Source organism: Ornithorhynchus anatinus, chromosome 16, assembly GCF_004115215.2.
Source record: "Ornithorhynchus anatinus isolate Pmale09 chromosome 16, mOrnAna1.pri.v4, whole genome shotgun sequence".
In the NCBI taxonomy this organism is placed as follows: domain Eukaryota; kingdom Metazoa; phylum Chordata; class Mammalia; order Monotremata; family Ornithorhynchidae; genus Ornithorhynchus; species Ornithorhynchus anatinus.
Genome location: NC_041743.1, coordinates 2,966,185 through 2,981,200, shown reverse-complemented (window position 1 = coordinate 2,981,200; position 15,016 = coordinate 2,966,185). Strand labels below are relative to the sequence as shown.

General features: G+C 53.5%; 1 protein-coding gene across 2 annotated transcripts; it reads left to right on the top strand.

Annotated features, from left to right (window-relative positions):
- The first annotated feature begins 5,104 nt into the window (after positions 1–5,104).
- Positions 5,105–13,429, top strand: TMCO1 (transmembrane and coiled-coil domains 1). 2 transcript variants are annotated; one of them, XM_029080259.2, is made up of 8 exons: positions 5,105–5,281; positions 7,703–7,750; positions 8,284–8,361; positions 9,359–9,418; positions 10,595–10,641; positions 11,169–11,236; positions 11,986–12,130; positions 13,202–13,429. In XM_029080259.2, exons 1-8 carry the CDS (start codon positions 5,212–5,214, stop codon positions 13,298–13,300), a joined length of 615 nt encoding a protein of 204 aa, XP_028936092.1. In that variant the 5' UTR covers positions 5,105–5,211; the 3' UTR covers positions 13,301–13,429. The 2 variants fall into 2 exon arrangements, with proteins under 2 accessions (XP_028936092.1, XP_028936093.1); XM_029080260.2 differs by lacking the exon at positions 7,703–7,750 and having other exon boundaries at positions 5,110–5,281.
- The last annotated feature ends 1,587 nt before the right edge of the window (positions 13,430–15,016 follow it).

Here is a 15,016-nt window from a genome sequence, read left to right as displayed (position 1 = left end):
CCTCCGCCTCCTCCTCCCCTCTCTGCCCCTCCTCCTCCTCCTCTTATCCCCCTCCCCTTCTGCTCCTCCTCCCTCTCTGTCCCTCCTCCTCTTCCTCCTTTTATCCCCTTCCTCCCCTTATCTCCCTCCCCTTCTTCCTCCTCCCCCCTCTGTCCCTCCCCCTTCTCCATCCCTTCCCTCCTCCTCCCCTTATTCCCCTTCTCCCCCTCTATCCCTCTTCCTTCTCTTCCCCCCCTCCTCCTCTTCTCCCCCTTCTCCTATCCCCCTCCTCCTCTTCTCCCCCTCTTTCCCTCTTCCTTCTCTTCCCCCCCTTCTCCCCCTCTATCCCTCTTCCTTCTCTTCCCCCTCCTCCTCCTCTTCTCCCCCTCTATCCCTCTTCCTTCTCTTTCCCCCTGCTCCTCCCCTTATCCCCCTTTTCCTATCCCCCCTCCTCCTCCTCTCCCTCTTCCTTCTCTTCCCCCTCCTCCTCTTCTCCCCTTCTCTCCCTCTTCCTTCTCTTCCCCCCCTCCTCCCCTTATCCCCCTCCTCCTACCCCCCCCCTCTTCTCCCCTTCTCTCCCTCTTCCTTCTCTTCCCCCCCCTCCTCCCCTTATCCCCCTCCTCCTATCCCCCCCCCCTCTTCTCCCCCTCTTTCCCTCTTTCTTTTCTCCCTACCCCCCCCTTTTCTCTGTCTCTCCTCCTGCTCAGGGCCTGGGCCTGGGGGTCCTGGAATGACCCCGTTCTGCGGGCAGCCCCCTCCCTCTCCCCTTCCCCGAGCATGGGCGGCACGTGGTTGCAGATGGGGGGGCTGCGGTTGTTGCAGGTCCCTGCAGGTCCCTGCACGGCTGCTGCATGGCTGCCTGCACGACTGCTGCAGCCACCCCTCCTCCTCCCTGCAGGACCCAAGCTGGAAGCCTTCCAGGCCTGCAGTCCGAGACCCCCTAGCCCCCAAGACCCCTCCCCACGTCTTTCCAGGGTCCTTCCGGGCCTCAATTAATCATAACAATAATAATAAAGGCACTTGTTAAGCCCTTACTATGTGCCAAGCACTGTTCTATGCGCTGGGGGAGATACAGGGTCATCAGGTTGCCCCACGTGGGGCTCACAGTCTTCATCCCCATTTGACAGATGAGGTCACCGAGGCCCAGAGAAGTGAAGTGACTTCCCCAAGGTCACACAGCAGACTGTGAGCCCACTGTTGGGTGGGGATTGTCTCTATTTGTTGCTGAATTGTACTTTCCAAGGGCTTAGTACAGTGCTCTGCACACAGTAAGCACTGTACAAATATGATTGAATGAGGTGGCAGAGCCAGGATTAGAAAGCCACGTCCTCTGACTCCCAAGCCCGGGCTCTTCTCACTAAGCCGCGTTGCTTTTCTAGATAAAAATAATAATAATGGTATTTCTTAAGCATTTGTTATGTGGCAGGCACTGTACTAAGCGCTGGGGTGGATACCAGCTAATCTGGTCCAACGCGGTCCCCCTCCCCCGTGGGGCTCACAGTCTCATTCATTCATTCATTCAATCGTATTTATTGAGCGCTTATTGTGTGCAGAGCACTGTACTAAGCGCTTGGAAAGTACAATTCGGCAACAGAGAGATAATCCCTGCCCAACAACGGGCTCACGGTCTAGAAGGGGGAGACGGACAACAAAACAAAATAAAACAAGTAGACAGGCATCAAAATACCATCAAAACAGATGAATAGTCTCAGCCCCATTTTCCAGATGAGAGCACTGCGGCCCAGAGAAGTGAAGTGACTTGTCCAAGGTCACTGAGCAGACATGTAGCAGAGCAGGGATTAGAACTCATGAGCTGGGAAATGGTCCTCTCCCAAACGCTTAGTGTAGTGTGGTGCACACAGCCAATACCACTGATTGCTTGATTGGTAATGGGGCTCAGCTTGGTCTCCTCCCCCATGACCTTTCTGCCCCCCACACCAAGCCTGGAGGGGACCTGGAGGAGACGCCTTTCTCCCCGACTCCCGGTTAACCGGGCAGCTTTTATCCACACCCCGGGTTAACGGCCCTCCCCTCTGTTGATGCACCTGCCTGGGTGTGCGCCTTTTCATTTAATCGTATTTACTGAGTGCTTACTGTGTGCAAAGCACTGTACTAAGCACTTGGAATGTACAAGATCACACAGCAGACAAGTGGTGGAGCTGGGATTAGAACCCACGCCCTCTGACTCCCAAACCCGGCCTCTTGTCACCAAGCCACGCTGCTGCCTATGTCCCCCCTTCTAGACTGTGAGCCCACTGTGGGCAGGACTTGCCTCTATTTGTGGCTGAATTGTACTGCCCAAGCGCTTAGTACAGTGCTCTGCACTCAGTAAACGCTCAATAAATATGATTAAATGAATTCGAGCCGGGATTAGAACCCAGGTCCCTGACTCCCAGGCCCGGTTTCTCTCCGCTAGGCCACCCTGCTTCTCTGCGTTGTTCGTGTTTGTTGTGTCTAACATCTCCACCCTTCCTTCTCTCTGGGAGCATGGATAATCAGGGGTCTGTTGCCCTGAGAAGACCTTTAAGATCTTTTGATGACCAGCGGCTTGGAAGGAAGAAATGACGTTCTTATTGCTAAATGCGGGCCTTAAGGATAAATGGGATGAAAGGAAATCCTGGCAAACACTTGGCAGCTAAAGAGATATTTACAAGTTGATTTAGAGGATATGCAAAGTTGCCTTGATTACACAATTAAGATAGTAAACCGAATTCACTTATTTACATAAACACAGGGTGATAAATTCCCTTCCATCCCCATGTGGCTGTGTTTTATATTTAAATACCACGGGCAGCATAAAGGGTTTTATATTAATGCCAACAGCCTGAATCAGCTATAAAGGATAAGAACAGCGCCAAAAAAACACCCAAAAAACTCCACTGCTTGAAATACAGCAAAGCCGTGAGAGCAAGTTGTCGGGAGTGGAGAAGGTGACCAGGGTCAAATCTGCAGAAGCTGTAAAAACTCGGCTAATCAGAGATCGTCAGTCAACCAATTTTTTGATTTATTGAGCGTTTACTATATGCAGAGCACTTTACTAAATTCTTGGGAGAGAAACAGCGTGGCTCAGTGGATAGAGCCCAGGCCTGGGAGTCAGAAGTACTTGGGTTTTAATTCCAGTTCTGACCTAGAGCAAGTCACCTCACTTCTCTGGGCCTCAGTTGCCTCATCTGTAAAATGGGCTCGCTGTCAACAAGGAAGAATAGGTATTTCCTCCCCATCTTCCAGGTGAGAAAATTGAGGAAACGAGAGGTTGTTTCCGCTTCTACAAGTTGGGGGTAAATTCCCGCCTCTCCCTAGCTTTCTGAGCTGATGATCTCGAAGGGTTTAGCACCTAGTAACCGTTTAACGAATGCCAACGTTTAGCACCTAGTAACCATTTAACAAATGCCAACGTTTTTATCACATTTACAAAATTTCTCAGAGCGGTTCCTGGAGAGCGGGTTTCGGTGTTGGGCTTTTAAGCCTTCAAACCAGGCCGAAGTGACCGTGGTCCCCTTGGGAGGGGTTTGTCATGGAAACAAAAAATGCGAGAGGAATTCCGACTATCTGGCCTGTGAGGGAGGAAAAAAAAGCAGGGAAAAATGAGAATAACAGAAACAGACGGCCAAAACATCAATGTCCTCCCAGGGGAGATTCAGGGCCCTAACAAAGTCCTGAAGAATGGAGTGAAGGCCCACTCTTGGGTTCTAATCGCAGCTCCGCCACTTGTCTGCTGTGTGACCTTGGGCAAGGTGCTTCCTTCTCTGAGAAGCAGCGTGGCTCAGTGGCAAGAGCCCGGGCTTGGGAGTCAGAAGTCATGGGTTTGAATCCCCGCTCTGCCACTTGTCAGCTGGGTGACTGTGGGCAAGTCACTTCACTTCTCTGTGCCTCAGTTACCTCATCTGTAAAATGGGGATGAAGACTGTGAGCCCCACATGGGACCACCTGATGATCCTGTATCTCCCCCAGACCTTAGAACAGTGCTCTGCAATAGCAAGCGCTTAACAAATACCAACATTATTATTATTATTATTAAAATGGGATTGAGACAGTGAGCCCCACTTGGGATGGGGACTGTGTCCAACCTGGTTTGCTTGTAATCATTCCAGTGCTTAGAGTACAGAGCCTGGCATATAGTAAGTGCTTATCAAATGTCACTTTAAAGAAAAAAAACTGGGGAGGACCTGGATGAAGAGATGGATGAATGAAAGGATGGATGGATGGGTGAATGAAGGGGTGGATGGATGGATGAAGGGATGAAGGGATGAAAATCAGGGAATCCTGGCTTGTACTTGCACTTCCCATTTGACCATCCTGCCCAGTTTCCTCCAAATGAACAATATATAATAATAATGTTGGTATTTGTTACGCGCTATGTGCAGAACACTGTTCTAAGCGCTGGGGTAGACACAGGGTAATCAGGTTGTCCCACGTGGGGCTCACCTTTTTTTAATCCCCATTTGACAGATGAGGGCACTGAGGCCCAGAGAAGTGAAGTGACTTGCCCACTCTTGACGAGTGGCAGAGCTAGGATTCGAACCCATGACCTCTGACTCCCAAGCCTGGGCTCTTTCCACCGAGCCACGCTGCTTCTCTAATATATGCCTTTGCCAAGTGAGAGATCTAGAAAATACATATTTTTAATATTTGTTATGATTATTATAGTATAGATAACATAGAGTGCTTGGTATATGGGAATCAGTAGGTCATGGGTTCGAATCCCTGCTCTGCCCCTCTGCTGGGTGACCTTGGCCAAGTCCCTTCACTTCCTCAGTCCCCTCATCTGTAAAATGGGGAGAGGGTGAGCCCCACGTGGGGCGGGGTCTGGCTCCAACCCGCTCTGCTGGTGTCCACCCCAGCGTTTAGTACAGTGCCTGGCACATAATAAGCGCTTAATACAGCATTATTTATTATTTAGTCACTGCGCATGCGCCAAGGAGGAGGGAGGCGGCCTCCCCCCTTTAATGCCCGAGCCAGGAGATCTCGCGAGATCTGACGGCCGAGCCAGGAGATCTCGCGAGACCCGACCTCGTCACGCGCCTATCGGCGCCCGGATCGGTCCCCTCCTCCCCCCTCCCAAGGGCGAGGGGTCTGAAGGGGGGGGGGCCTTCCGGCCCCGCGCTCCGGAAGCGGAAGTGGCTTGGTCCGGCGGGTGACCCGGAAGCGGAAGCGCCGTCCCCGGGCGGCCTCTGTCAGGGCTCCGGAGCGGAGGCTGCCTTGGTTTTTTTGAGGGGGGGGGGCGGGAGCAGCATGAGCACCATGTTCGCCGACACGGTGCTCATCGTCTTCATCTCCGTCTGCACGGCGCTGCTCGCCGAGGGTGAGACCTGACGCGTCCTCCCCGCACCGGCCCTCCTGGCGTTCATCCGTCCATCCACCCCTTCAGTCAGCCATCCGGCCCTTCATTCATTCACCCATCCCTTCATTCATCCATCCTTTCATTCATCCATGCCTTCATTTATCCATCCATCCCTTCATTTATCCATCCATTCATCCATCCATCCCTTCATTCATTTATCTATCCATCCCTTCATTCATTTATCCATCCATCCCTTCATTCATTCATCAGTCTATCCCTTCATTCATTTACCTATTCATCCCTTCATTCATTTATCCATCCATCCCTTCATTCATTCATCCATCCCTTCATTCATTCAGCAATCCATCCCTTCATTCATTCATCCATCCATCCCTTCATCCATCTCTCCATCCATCCATCCATCCATCCATCCATCCATCCATCCATCCATCCTTTCATTCATCCATCTCTTCATCCATCCCTTTATTCATCCATCCATCCCTTTATTCATCCGTCCATCCCTTCATTCATCCATCCCTTTATTCATTCATCCATCCCTTCATTTATCCATCCCTTCATTCATTCATCCATCCATCCCTTCACCCATCCATCCCTTCATTCATTCATCCATCCATCCTTTCATTCATCCATCTCTTCATCCATCCCTTTATTCATCCGTCCATCCCTTCATTCATCCATCCCTTCATTTATCCATCCCTTCATTTATCCATCCATCCATCCATCCATCCATCCATCCCTTCATTCATCCATCTATCTGTCCCTTCATCCGTCCGTCCCTTCATCCATCCCTTGGGGAAGCAGCGTGGCTGAGTGGAAAGAGCCCAGGCTTGGGAGTCAGAGGTCATGGGTTCGACTCCCGGCTCTGCCACTTGTCAGCTGTGTGACTGTGGGCAAGTCACTTCACTTCTCTGGGCCTCAGTGACCTCATCTGGAAAATGGGGATTAACTGTGAGCCTCATGTGGGACCACCTGATGACCCTGTCTCTCCCCCAGCGCTTATAACACTGCCCTGCACATAGTAAGCACTTAACAAATACCAACATTATTATCCCTTCATTCATCCAACCATTCATTGATCCAATCTTATTTATTAATAACAGTAATAGTAATGATAATGATATTTGTAAAGCCCTTACTCTGTGCCAGGTGCTGTACTAAGCACTGGGGTGGATAATAATGTATTTGTAAAGAGCTTCCTATGTGCAGGACACTGTACTAAGCCCTGGGGTGGATAATAATAAAGGTATTTTTTAATCACTTACTATGGACCAAACACTGTTCTAAGCGCTGGGGTAGATATAAGGTCATCATGGTGTCCCACGTGGGGCTCACAGTCTCCATCCCCATTTTCCAGATGAGGTCACTGAGGCCCAGAAAAGTGAAGTGGCTTGCCCAAAGTCACATAACTGACAAGTGGCGGAGGCAGGATTAGAACCCATGACCTCTGACTCCCGAGCCCAGGCTCTTGCCCCTGAGCCATACAAGCAAATCAGGTTGGACCCAGTCCCTGTCCCACATGGGGCTCTCAGTCTTCATCCCCGTTTGACAGATGAGATCACTGAGGCACAGGGAAGTGAAGTGACTTGCCCAAAGTCACACAGCTAAGTGGCGGAGCGGGGATTAGAACCCATAACCTTCTGACGCCCAGATCCATGCACTACCCACTATGCCATGCTGCGTTCTGTATTTATTGAGCCCTTACTGTGTGCAGAGGACTGTACTAAGCTGTCTGTATCTGTTACCGATTTGTACATTCCAAGCGCTTAGTACAGTGCTCTGCACGCAGTAAGTGCTCAGAGGCTATTGAATGAATGAATGTACTAAGCGCTTGGGAGAGCATCATACAGCAATAAAGAGAGGTAATCGCTGCCCACAATGTACACTGCTTCTCCAGCTTCTCTCGCAGGCAGATCCCAGGCTTGGGAATCAGAAGGACGTGGCTTCTCATCCCGGCTCCGCCACCTGTCTGCTGTGTGACCTTGGGCGAGTCACTTCCCTTCTCTGGGCCTCAGTTACGTCATCTGGAAAACGGGGATGGAGACCTTGAGCCCCACGGGAGACAGGGACTGTGTCCAACTCGGTTTGCTTGGATCCATCCCTGCGCTCAGTGCAGTGCCTGGCACAGAGTACGTGTAAACAATTACAACAGAGAAGCAGCGTGGCCCAGTGGAAAGAGGCCAGGCTTGGGAGTCAGAGGTCATGGGTTTGAATCCCGGCTCTGCCACTTGGCAGCTGTGTGACTGTGGGCAAGTCACTTCACTTCTCGGTGCCTCAGTTACCTCATCTGTAAAATGGGGATGAAGACTGTGAGCCTCATGTGGGACAACCTGATGACCCCGTATCTCCCCCAGCGCTTAGAACAGTGCTCTGCACCTAGTAAGCGCTTAACAAATACCAACATTATTATTATTACCTCGGCAGGTGCTGCTGGGGGTCCTCAGACACAGCCCCCCACCCATCATCACCATGGTATCTCTTACTCTGTGCTTCACCCCTTGCCTGCTGTGTGACCTTGGGGGAGTCACTTCTCTGTGCCTCAGTTCTCTCCTCTTCAAAATGGGGATTCAGTGCATGTTCTCCTTCCTACTTAAAAAGTGAGCCCCGTGTGGAACCTGAATTTCGTCTTTCTACTCCTGTGCTTAGTGCATGGCACATTGAGTATTTACTAATTAGCCTGATTATCAGTAATAGTATTAGAACTCTTATCAGAGAAAAATCATGGCTTAGTGGCGAGAGCCCAGATCTGGGAGTCGGAAGGACCTGGGTTCCAATCGCCGCTCTGTCACTTGTCTGCCGTGTGACCTTGGGCCAGTCACTTCACCCGCCTCTCTGGGCCTCCGTTTCTTCATCTGTCAAATGGGGATGAAGACTGTGAGCCCCAGGTGGGTCAGGGATTGTGTCCAACCTGATCAGCTTGTCCCTACTCTATGGAAAAGTCCTTTGCGCATATTAAGTGTTAAGCCAATAACACAATTAGCGTTATTATTATTCTCTCGTTCCAGGCATCACTTGGGTACTGGTGTACAGGACGGACAAATACAAGAGGCTAAAAGCCGAGGTGGAAAAACAGAGCAAAAAATGTAAGTGTGACTGTTTAATTACTCCGTCGGTTTTCCATAAATACCGGTAAATACCTACTGATTGATTGAGTGATTGATTTAAACCTTGTGCGGGAACCAGTTATCATCATCCCTGGTCTTTATTGAGCTCCATGGGGCGGAGGGTGAGAAGCAGCCTGGTCTCGTGAAAGGAGCACAGGCCCCGAAGTTGCAGCACCTGGGTTCTCATCTGGCTCTGCCACTCGTCTGTTGTGTGACCTTGGCCGAGTCACTTCACATCTCTGGGCCTCGGTTACCGCATAACTAACATGAGAATTCAATCTGAAGGCCCAGAGTTCAAGTCTATGTCTGGGTGGAGTATTGCTTTTTTTTTTCAGGAGGAGCGGCACAGCCTAATGGATAGAACACAGGCCTTGGAATCAGAAGGTCATGGGTTCTAATCCCGCCCCGCCAGTTGTCTGCCGGGTGACCTCGGGCAAGACGCTTCACTTCCTCTGTGCCTCAGTTACCTCATCTGTAAAATGGAGATTGAGGCCATGAGCCCCTTGTGGGATAGGGACAGTGTCCAACCCGATTTGTCTGTATTCTCCCTCTCCATCCCCAACGCTTAGTACAGTGCCTGGCCCAGAGTAAGCACATAACAAATGCCACAATTTTTATTATTACGACCTGTTCTCCTCCATACTTAGATTGTAAGCCCTGTGTGGGACAGGAACTCTGTCCGACCTGATCCATCCTGTATCTTCCCCATCTTGGAACTGTGTTTGACACACAGTATTTAATAAATACCACAATTATTATCTTGGAACTGTGTTTGACGCATAGTAGGTATTTAATAAATACCACAATTATTATTATCTTGAAAACCTGCTTCCGGCCAAGAGGCCCGGGACCTTGGAAAGCGGGAGTCCGTCAGAAGCAAGTTTCTGGTCACTGAGGGCCATGGGATGTGTGGAGCACCAACTTAACAATAAATGATAATAATGATGATAATAACCCACTCTTGTGCCGTTTGCAGTGGAAAAGAAGAAAGAAACCATCACCGAGTCAGCTGGCCGTCAGCAGAAGAAGAAAATAGGTAAGAAAGGCGGGAGGGATCCACCCCTTTCTGGCCAGGTTGTATTCATTCACTCGTATTTATTGAGCATTTCATGTGTGCAGAGCACTGTACTAAGTGCTGGGGAGAGGACAATAAAACAACAGACACCTTCCTGCCCACAACGAGCTCACAGTCTAGCAGAGGGAGACAGACATTAATAGAAATAAATAAACAAATGACTGAGCGCTTACTATGTGCAGAGCACTGTACTGAGCACTTGAGAGAGGAGAGTACAACAATCTAACAGAGACATTCCCTGACCACAGCGTTTTTACAGTCTAAACTTGAGTGAAATAAATGTTGGCCCCCACCGTCATGCTCTCTCTGGGTAGGAAAAAGACTTTGGCAGTGTTGACTTCCCGTCCTGTCGTCCAGGTGGGCGATACGTTGCTTTGAATGGGGTTGGTGACTCTTAAAGGTTGTCTAACACCAATGAGTCCTAAGAATAATAATAATGGTACTTGTTAAGCGCTTACTTTATTCCAGGCACTGCACTAAGCACTGGGGTGGATACAAGGTAATCGGGTTGGACACAGTCCCCGTCCCCCGTGGGGCTCACCGTCTCGATCCCCATTTTCCAGATGAGGTAACTGAGGCCCAGAGTAGTGAACTGACTCGCCCAAGGTCACCCAGCAGACAAGTGGCAGAGGCGGGATTAGAACCCATGACCTTCTGACTTCCAGGCCCAGGCTGTAGCCACTACACCATGCTGCTTCTCATGCTCTTCGCCCTGTAAATTGCATTTCCTGAGCGCTTCCTGTGTGCAGAGCACTGCATTCATTCGTTCATTCAACAGTATTTATTGAGCGCTTACTATGTGCAGAGCACTGGACTAAGCGCTTGGAATGGACAAGTCGGCAACGGATAGAGACGGTCCCTGGCCTTTGACGGGCTTACGGTCGAACCGGGGGAGACAGACAGGAACAGTGAAAATAAATAGAGTCAAGGGGAAGAACATCTCATAAAAACAATGGCAATAAGCGCTTGGGAGAAGACAGCACGACCCTATAACTGACGCGCTCCCTGCCCTCAGTGAGCTTACAGTCTAGCGTACGTAGCAAGCGCTTAGCAGATGGCGTCCTCACCGCGTCACCTCCCGGCCCGCCGCTGCCTGGAGACCGGCGAGCTTAACGCCCACCCTCTGGTTCTTTGCAGAGAGGCAAGAGGAGAAACTGAAAAACAACAACAGGGACCTCTCGATGGTAAGCGGCCGGGGCGGGCCGGGGGGAAACCGGCAGCCCCGGGTGGATCGAACGAAAGGCCTGCGTCCCGGAGAGCGGCGCGGGCTCGTTCCCCGGTCCCCTCGCTTCTCACCTTTATCTCAGGGGGGTCCGCTCCCTGACGGGCTCCCCTCGGCCTTCCCGTTCGGTTCCGTGGTTGCATTTAATTGGGCCGGGTGGCGACCAGCCTGCCAGCTCCTTGTGGTCAGGGAACAGATAAACCGACTCTCTTGTGTCGTACTCTCCCAGGCGCTTAGTACGGTGCCCTGCGCACGGTAAGCGCTCAGTAAATAGCATTGCTTGACCATTACTTAGCAAGTACGTATGTGGTAAAGTGGTCTGAAGGCCCCGTTTGTGTTCTGAGGTAAAGTTTTGTCCCGGGGGTCGTCGGCAGGGCTTAATTCCTCTCTGCCTCTCTCCCTCTCCCCTTTTCCCTGTTTTCCCCCCTCTCCCCTCATCCCTGCCCCTCTTCCTCTTGTGTTTTTCTTTTTGGACTCTCTTCATTTCAGGTTCGAATGAAATCCATGTTTGCCATTGGTTTCTGCTTCACCGCCCTGATGGGAATGTTCAACTCCATGTGAGTATTCATTCAATCCTATGGATTGAGCGCTTACTGTGTGCAGAGCACTGTTCTAAGCGCTTGGGAGAGGACAATATGGTGAGCTCACTGTGGGCAGGGAACGTTTCTGTTGTTATATTGGGTACTCTCCCAAGCTCTTAGTACAGTTCTTTGCACACAGTTAAGCGTTCAGTGATGGAGTGAATGAATGACAATACAGCAATAACAGACTTATTCCGTGCCTACAGTGAGTTTTCCGCCTGACATGAATATAAATAAATAAATGAGGGACGTGGACATAAGCGGTGTGAGCGAGACATGGGGACGCAGAAGGGAGTGGGAGAAGAGGAAAGGAGGGGCTTAGGCAGGAAAGGCTTCTTGGAGGAGACGGGCTTTCAATACAGCTTTGAATGGGGGGAGAATCTGCGGGATTTGAGGAGGGAGAGCGCTCCAGGCCAGAGGCGGGACGTGGGCGAGCACTTTTCCGGGCCGGAAGAGAGCCCCACACCCCGATTCCCCCCCGGGGCGGTTTTGGCGGGCGGCATTTGTTCGGACGTTGGCGAGTTCTGGCGGCTGGGTCTCCCCGTCGCCTTCCCTCCCTCCAGATCGCGCCCTTGCCGGGAGGGTCCGTGTTCCAGCGGGACCCTCTCGGCCTCTTCCCGAGCACCGGTTTTCCGGAGTCCCGGGGCGATTCCCGGCCGGTGAGACCCGCTGGAAATCCCGCCGGATCCCCGTGGCCAGCGGCGCCTTCGCCTGTTCCTCTCTAGATTTGACGGGCGGGTGGTGGCCAAGCTGCCCTTCGTGCCCCTGAGCTACATCCAGGGGCTGTCTCACCGCAACCTGCTCGGGGAAGACTACACGGACTGCTCCTTCATCTTCCTCTACATCCTCTGCACCATGTCCATCCGGCAGGTGAGCGCCGGCTCGGGGTCGGGGTGGTGGGGGAGGTTCCCGGCCATCCACCTCTCCGTGCTGCCTCCGTCCCCGCCCCGGGAAATGATGGTGATGCCTGTAAGTGCTCAGTTTGCGTCAGACACGGTTCCGAGCGCCAGTTGATCGCGTCGGACGCAGTCCCCGGCCCCCGGGCGGGCTTCCGGTCCGAGGAGGGAGAACGGGGATTGAATCCCCTTTTGAAAGTTGAGGGAACCGAGGCACAGCGAGGCGACTCTTGCCCACGCCAGGCAGGCGGCAGAGCCGGGGTGCGAACCCAGGTCCTCCGACTCAAAGGCCCGGGCTCTTTCCAGTAGGAGTGGCGTTTCCATCCCCCCCTCCCTGCGAGGCCGTGAGCCCCATTGGAGGCGGGGACCGTGTCCAATCCGACTCTCGTGTCGGCCCCGGCGTTTAGCACGGGGTTTAGCAGCAGCGGGAAAAGAAATCCCACTTCCGGGCTCTTTTTTTCAACCCAATTTGCTCGTATCCACCACCTCTGACTCCCAAGCCCGGGCTCTTTCCATTCTCACTGTAGTAAGCGCCGGGGCCGGTGCAAGATAACCGGGTCGGGTACGGTCCATGTCACACACGGGGCTCACGCTCTCGATCCCCATTTTACAGTTGAGGAACTGAAGCCCAGAGAAGTGAAGCGACTTGCCCAAGATCACCCAGCGGGCAGGTGGCAGAACTGAGATTAGAACCCAGGTCCTCTGGCTCCCGGGGCCAGGCTCTCTGCACCTAAGGCCACGCTGCTTCTCAGAAATGAAGCGACTCCCCCGAGGCCACCCAGCAGACAAGTGGCAGAACCGAGATTAGAATGTAGGTCTTCTGACTCCGAGGTCCGGGCTCTGTGCGCTTAGGCCACACTGTTTCTTGAAGAGCAGGGACTTACCCCAGGGGACCCAGCAGACGAGTGGCAGAGCTGAGATTAGAACCCAGGTCCTCTGACCCCCGGGACCGGGGCAGCCGGGAGCGGACACCCAGAGGGTCACTCGCCCGCCCCGCGGACCCCCGGGTCCTGAGCCGCCTCTTCCGCCGGTTGTGTTTCTCCAGAACATCCAGAAGATGCTGGGCCTGGCCCCGTCCCGCGCCGCCTCCAAGCAGGCCGGGGGCTTCCTGGGACCGCCCCCGCAGGCCGCCAAGTTCTCCTGAGACCTCGCCCGCCGTCCGGACCCTCCCGGCTCCGCGCCGGGGGACGAGGGACCCTGCCCCCCACGGTTGGGGCCTCCGTCGGCCCGTCGGAATCGAAATAAAAGCCGACCGGTCATCCGGACGACCCACCACGGGATCGGCGTGTCTGGGAGCCGGAGGGCGGCGGCGGGCCGGGCGAGGGGTTGGGGGGGCGAAGAGTGACCTCGGGGGGGGCCCGTAGCCCCGCAACCAACATAGCCCCGGTGACCCCCGGCGTTCTCCAAGGTGGGTCTCCCGGGCCCAGAGCCGGCGGTGTGGGGAGTTGGGATCTTTCCAACTCCTCTTTCCAGCCCCGGGCGCCCTCAGCGCGGTTCGTTCTAGCTCCGGGGACTGAGCCGAGGGTCCTCCCAGACCCGGGCTCGCTCAGCGGGGTCGGTTTTAGCCGCGGCGGAGGAGAGGACGGGCATTTTGTCCGGAGAGGTTCTGGCTGGAGATAGCTTCGATTTGCCTCCGATCCGCGGAAGACCAGACAGGGTTGAGGAAGCATCCCCGGGCAGTGGCGACGTTTTCCTGGAGCACCATCTCCCCCCCACCCCCGAGCCCGTCCAGGTGGTCTCCGAGGGCCCCCAAACCTTGGACCCGTTGGTCCTACCGGAAACGGCTGCCCGTGAGCCTCCCGTCCGCAGGGTTAACCCGGACCCGGCCGGATTCCTCGGCGAAGGGACATCACTTTTCCGCCAAGAGGATGTTTGCTTCTCCCTCCCCTAAGCCCCCAGCGGGTCCCGTCACTCTTTCCTTTTTCCACGCCGCTCGCTCCCGCCCCAGGACCGGTTCCCGAATTCCCACCCGATTCTTCGTACCTTTCCTCCGCTCCCGGCCTAACTCCCTCCCCCCGACCCCTCGGCTTCGTGACTCCCCGGTGCGCCGGCCGGCCACCCAGAAACTCCCCGACGGTGAAATGGGGCGGGGAACGGGGAAGGAGGGGGGGGAAGATGGCCAAGCACCTCTTCCCCGATGTTATTAATTCCTTTCCGAGTAATAACACTAATGGAATCGAGGAAGCTGTTACACCGGACCAGCCGCCTGAGGATATGATACAAGATTAGCGGGTCGGACACGGTTCCCGTGCCTATCTCGGAGGTGAAATCCACACGGATTGGCATCACCGATAACCAAATAATGAGAATTGTGTTCCTGTAGCGCTTAGGGGATCCCAAGGACCGTTCTAAACGCCGGGATAGATACGAGATCATCAGTCCGACGTAATCCCTATCCCATATGGGGCTCCCGTTCTAATAGGGAAGACAGGTATTTGATCTCCAATAGAAAACTGACGCACAGTGAAGTGACTTGCCCCAGGTCACACAGCAGACAAGCAGATTAGAACCCAGATCTTGGGTACGTGTTCTTTCCGCCAGGCCGTGCCGCTTCTCTACCGAGCCAGGCTCCGGGGAAGATCTACTTGAAAGGCCCGGGTTGGATTCATTCATCCATTCAATCGTATTTATTGAGCGCTTACCGTGTGCAGAACGCCGTACTGAGCGCCTGGAATGGAAAATTGGGCAACAGATAGAGACCATCCGGGCCCGACAACGGGCTCCCAGTGGTTCCAGACCCAAGCAGTGTAGTCTAGTGGGTAGAGCCCGGGCCTGGGAGTCAGAAGGATCTGGATTCTCAGCCCGGCTCTGCTTGACTTGACAAGTCACTTGACTTCTCCAGCTCCCTCACGGAGATTAA

Excerpts from the sequence above, each read along its gene's own strand:
- TMCO1 (XM_029080259.2), top strand. The coding sequence starts at position 5,212 with ATGAGCACCATGTTCGCCGACACGGTGCTCATCGTCTTCATCTCCGTC. Across the intron at positions 7,751-8,283 it reads CCCCACCCATCATCACCATG|GCATCACTTGGGTACTGGTG; the intron begins GTATCTCTTACT and ends CTCTCGTTCCAG. Across the intron at positions 11,237-11,985 it reads ATGGGAATGTTCAACTCCAT|ATTTGACGGGCGGGTGGTGG; the intron begins GTGAGTATTCAT and ends GTTCCTCTCTAG.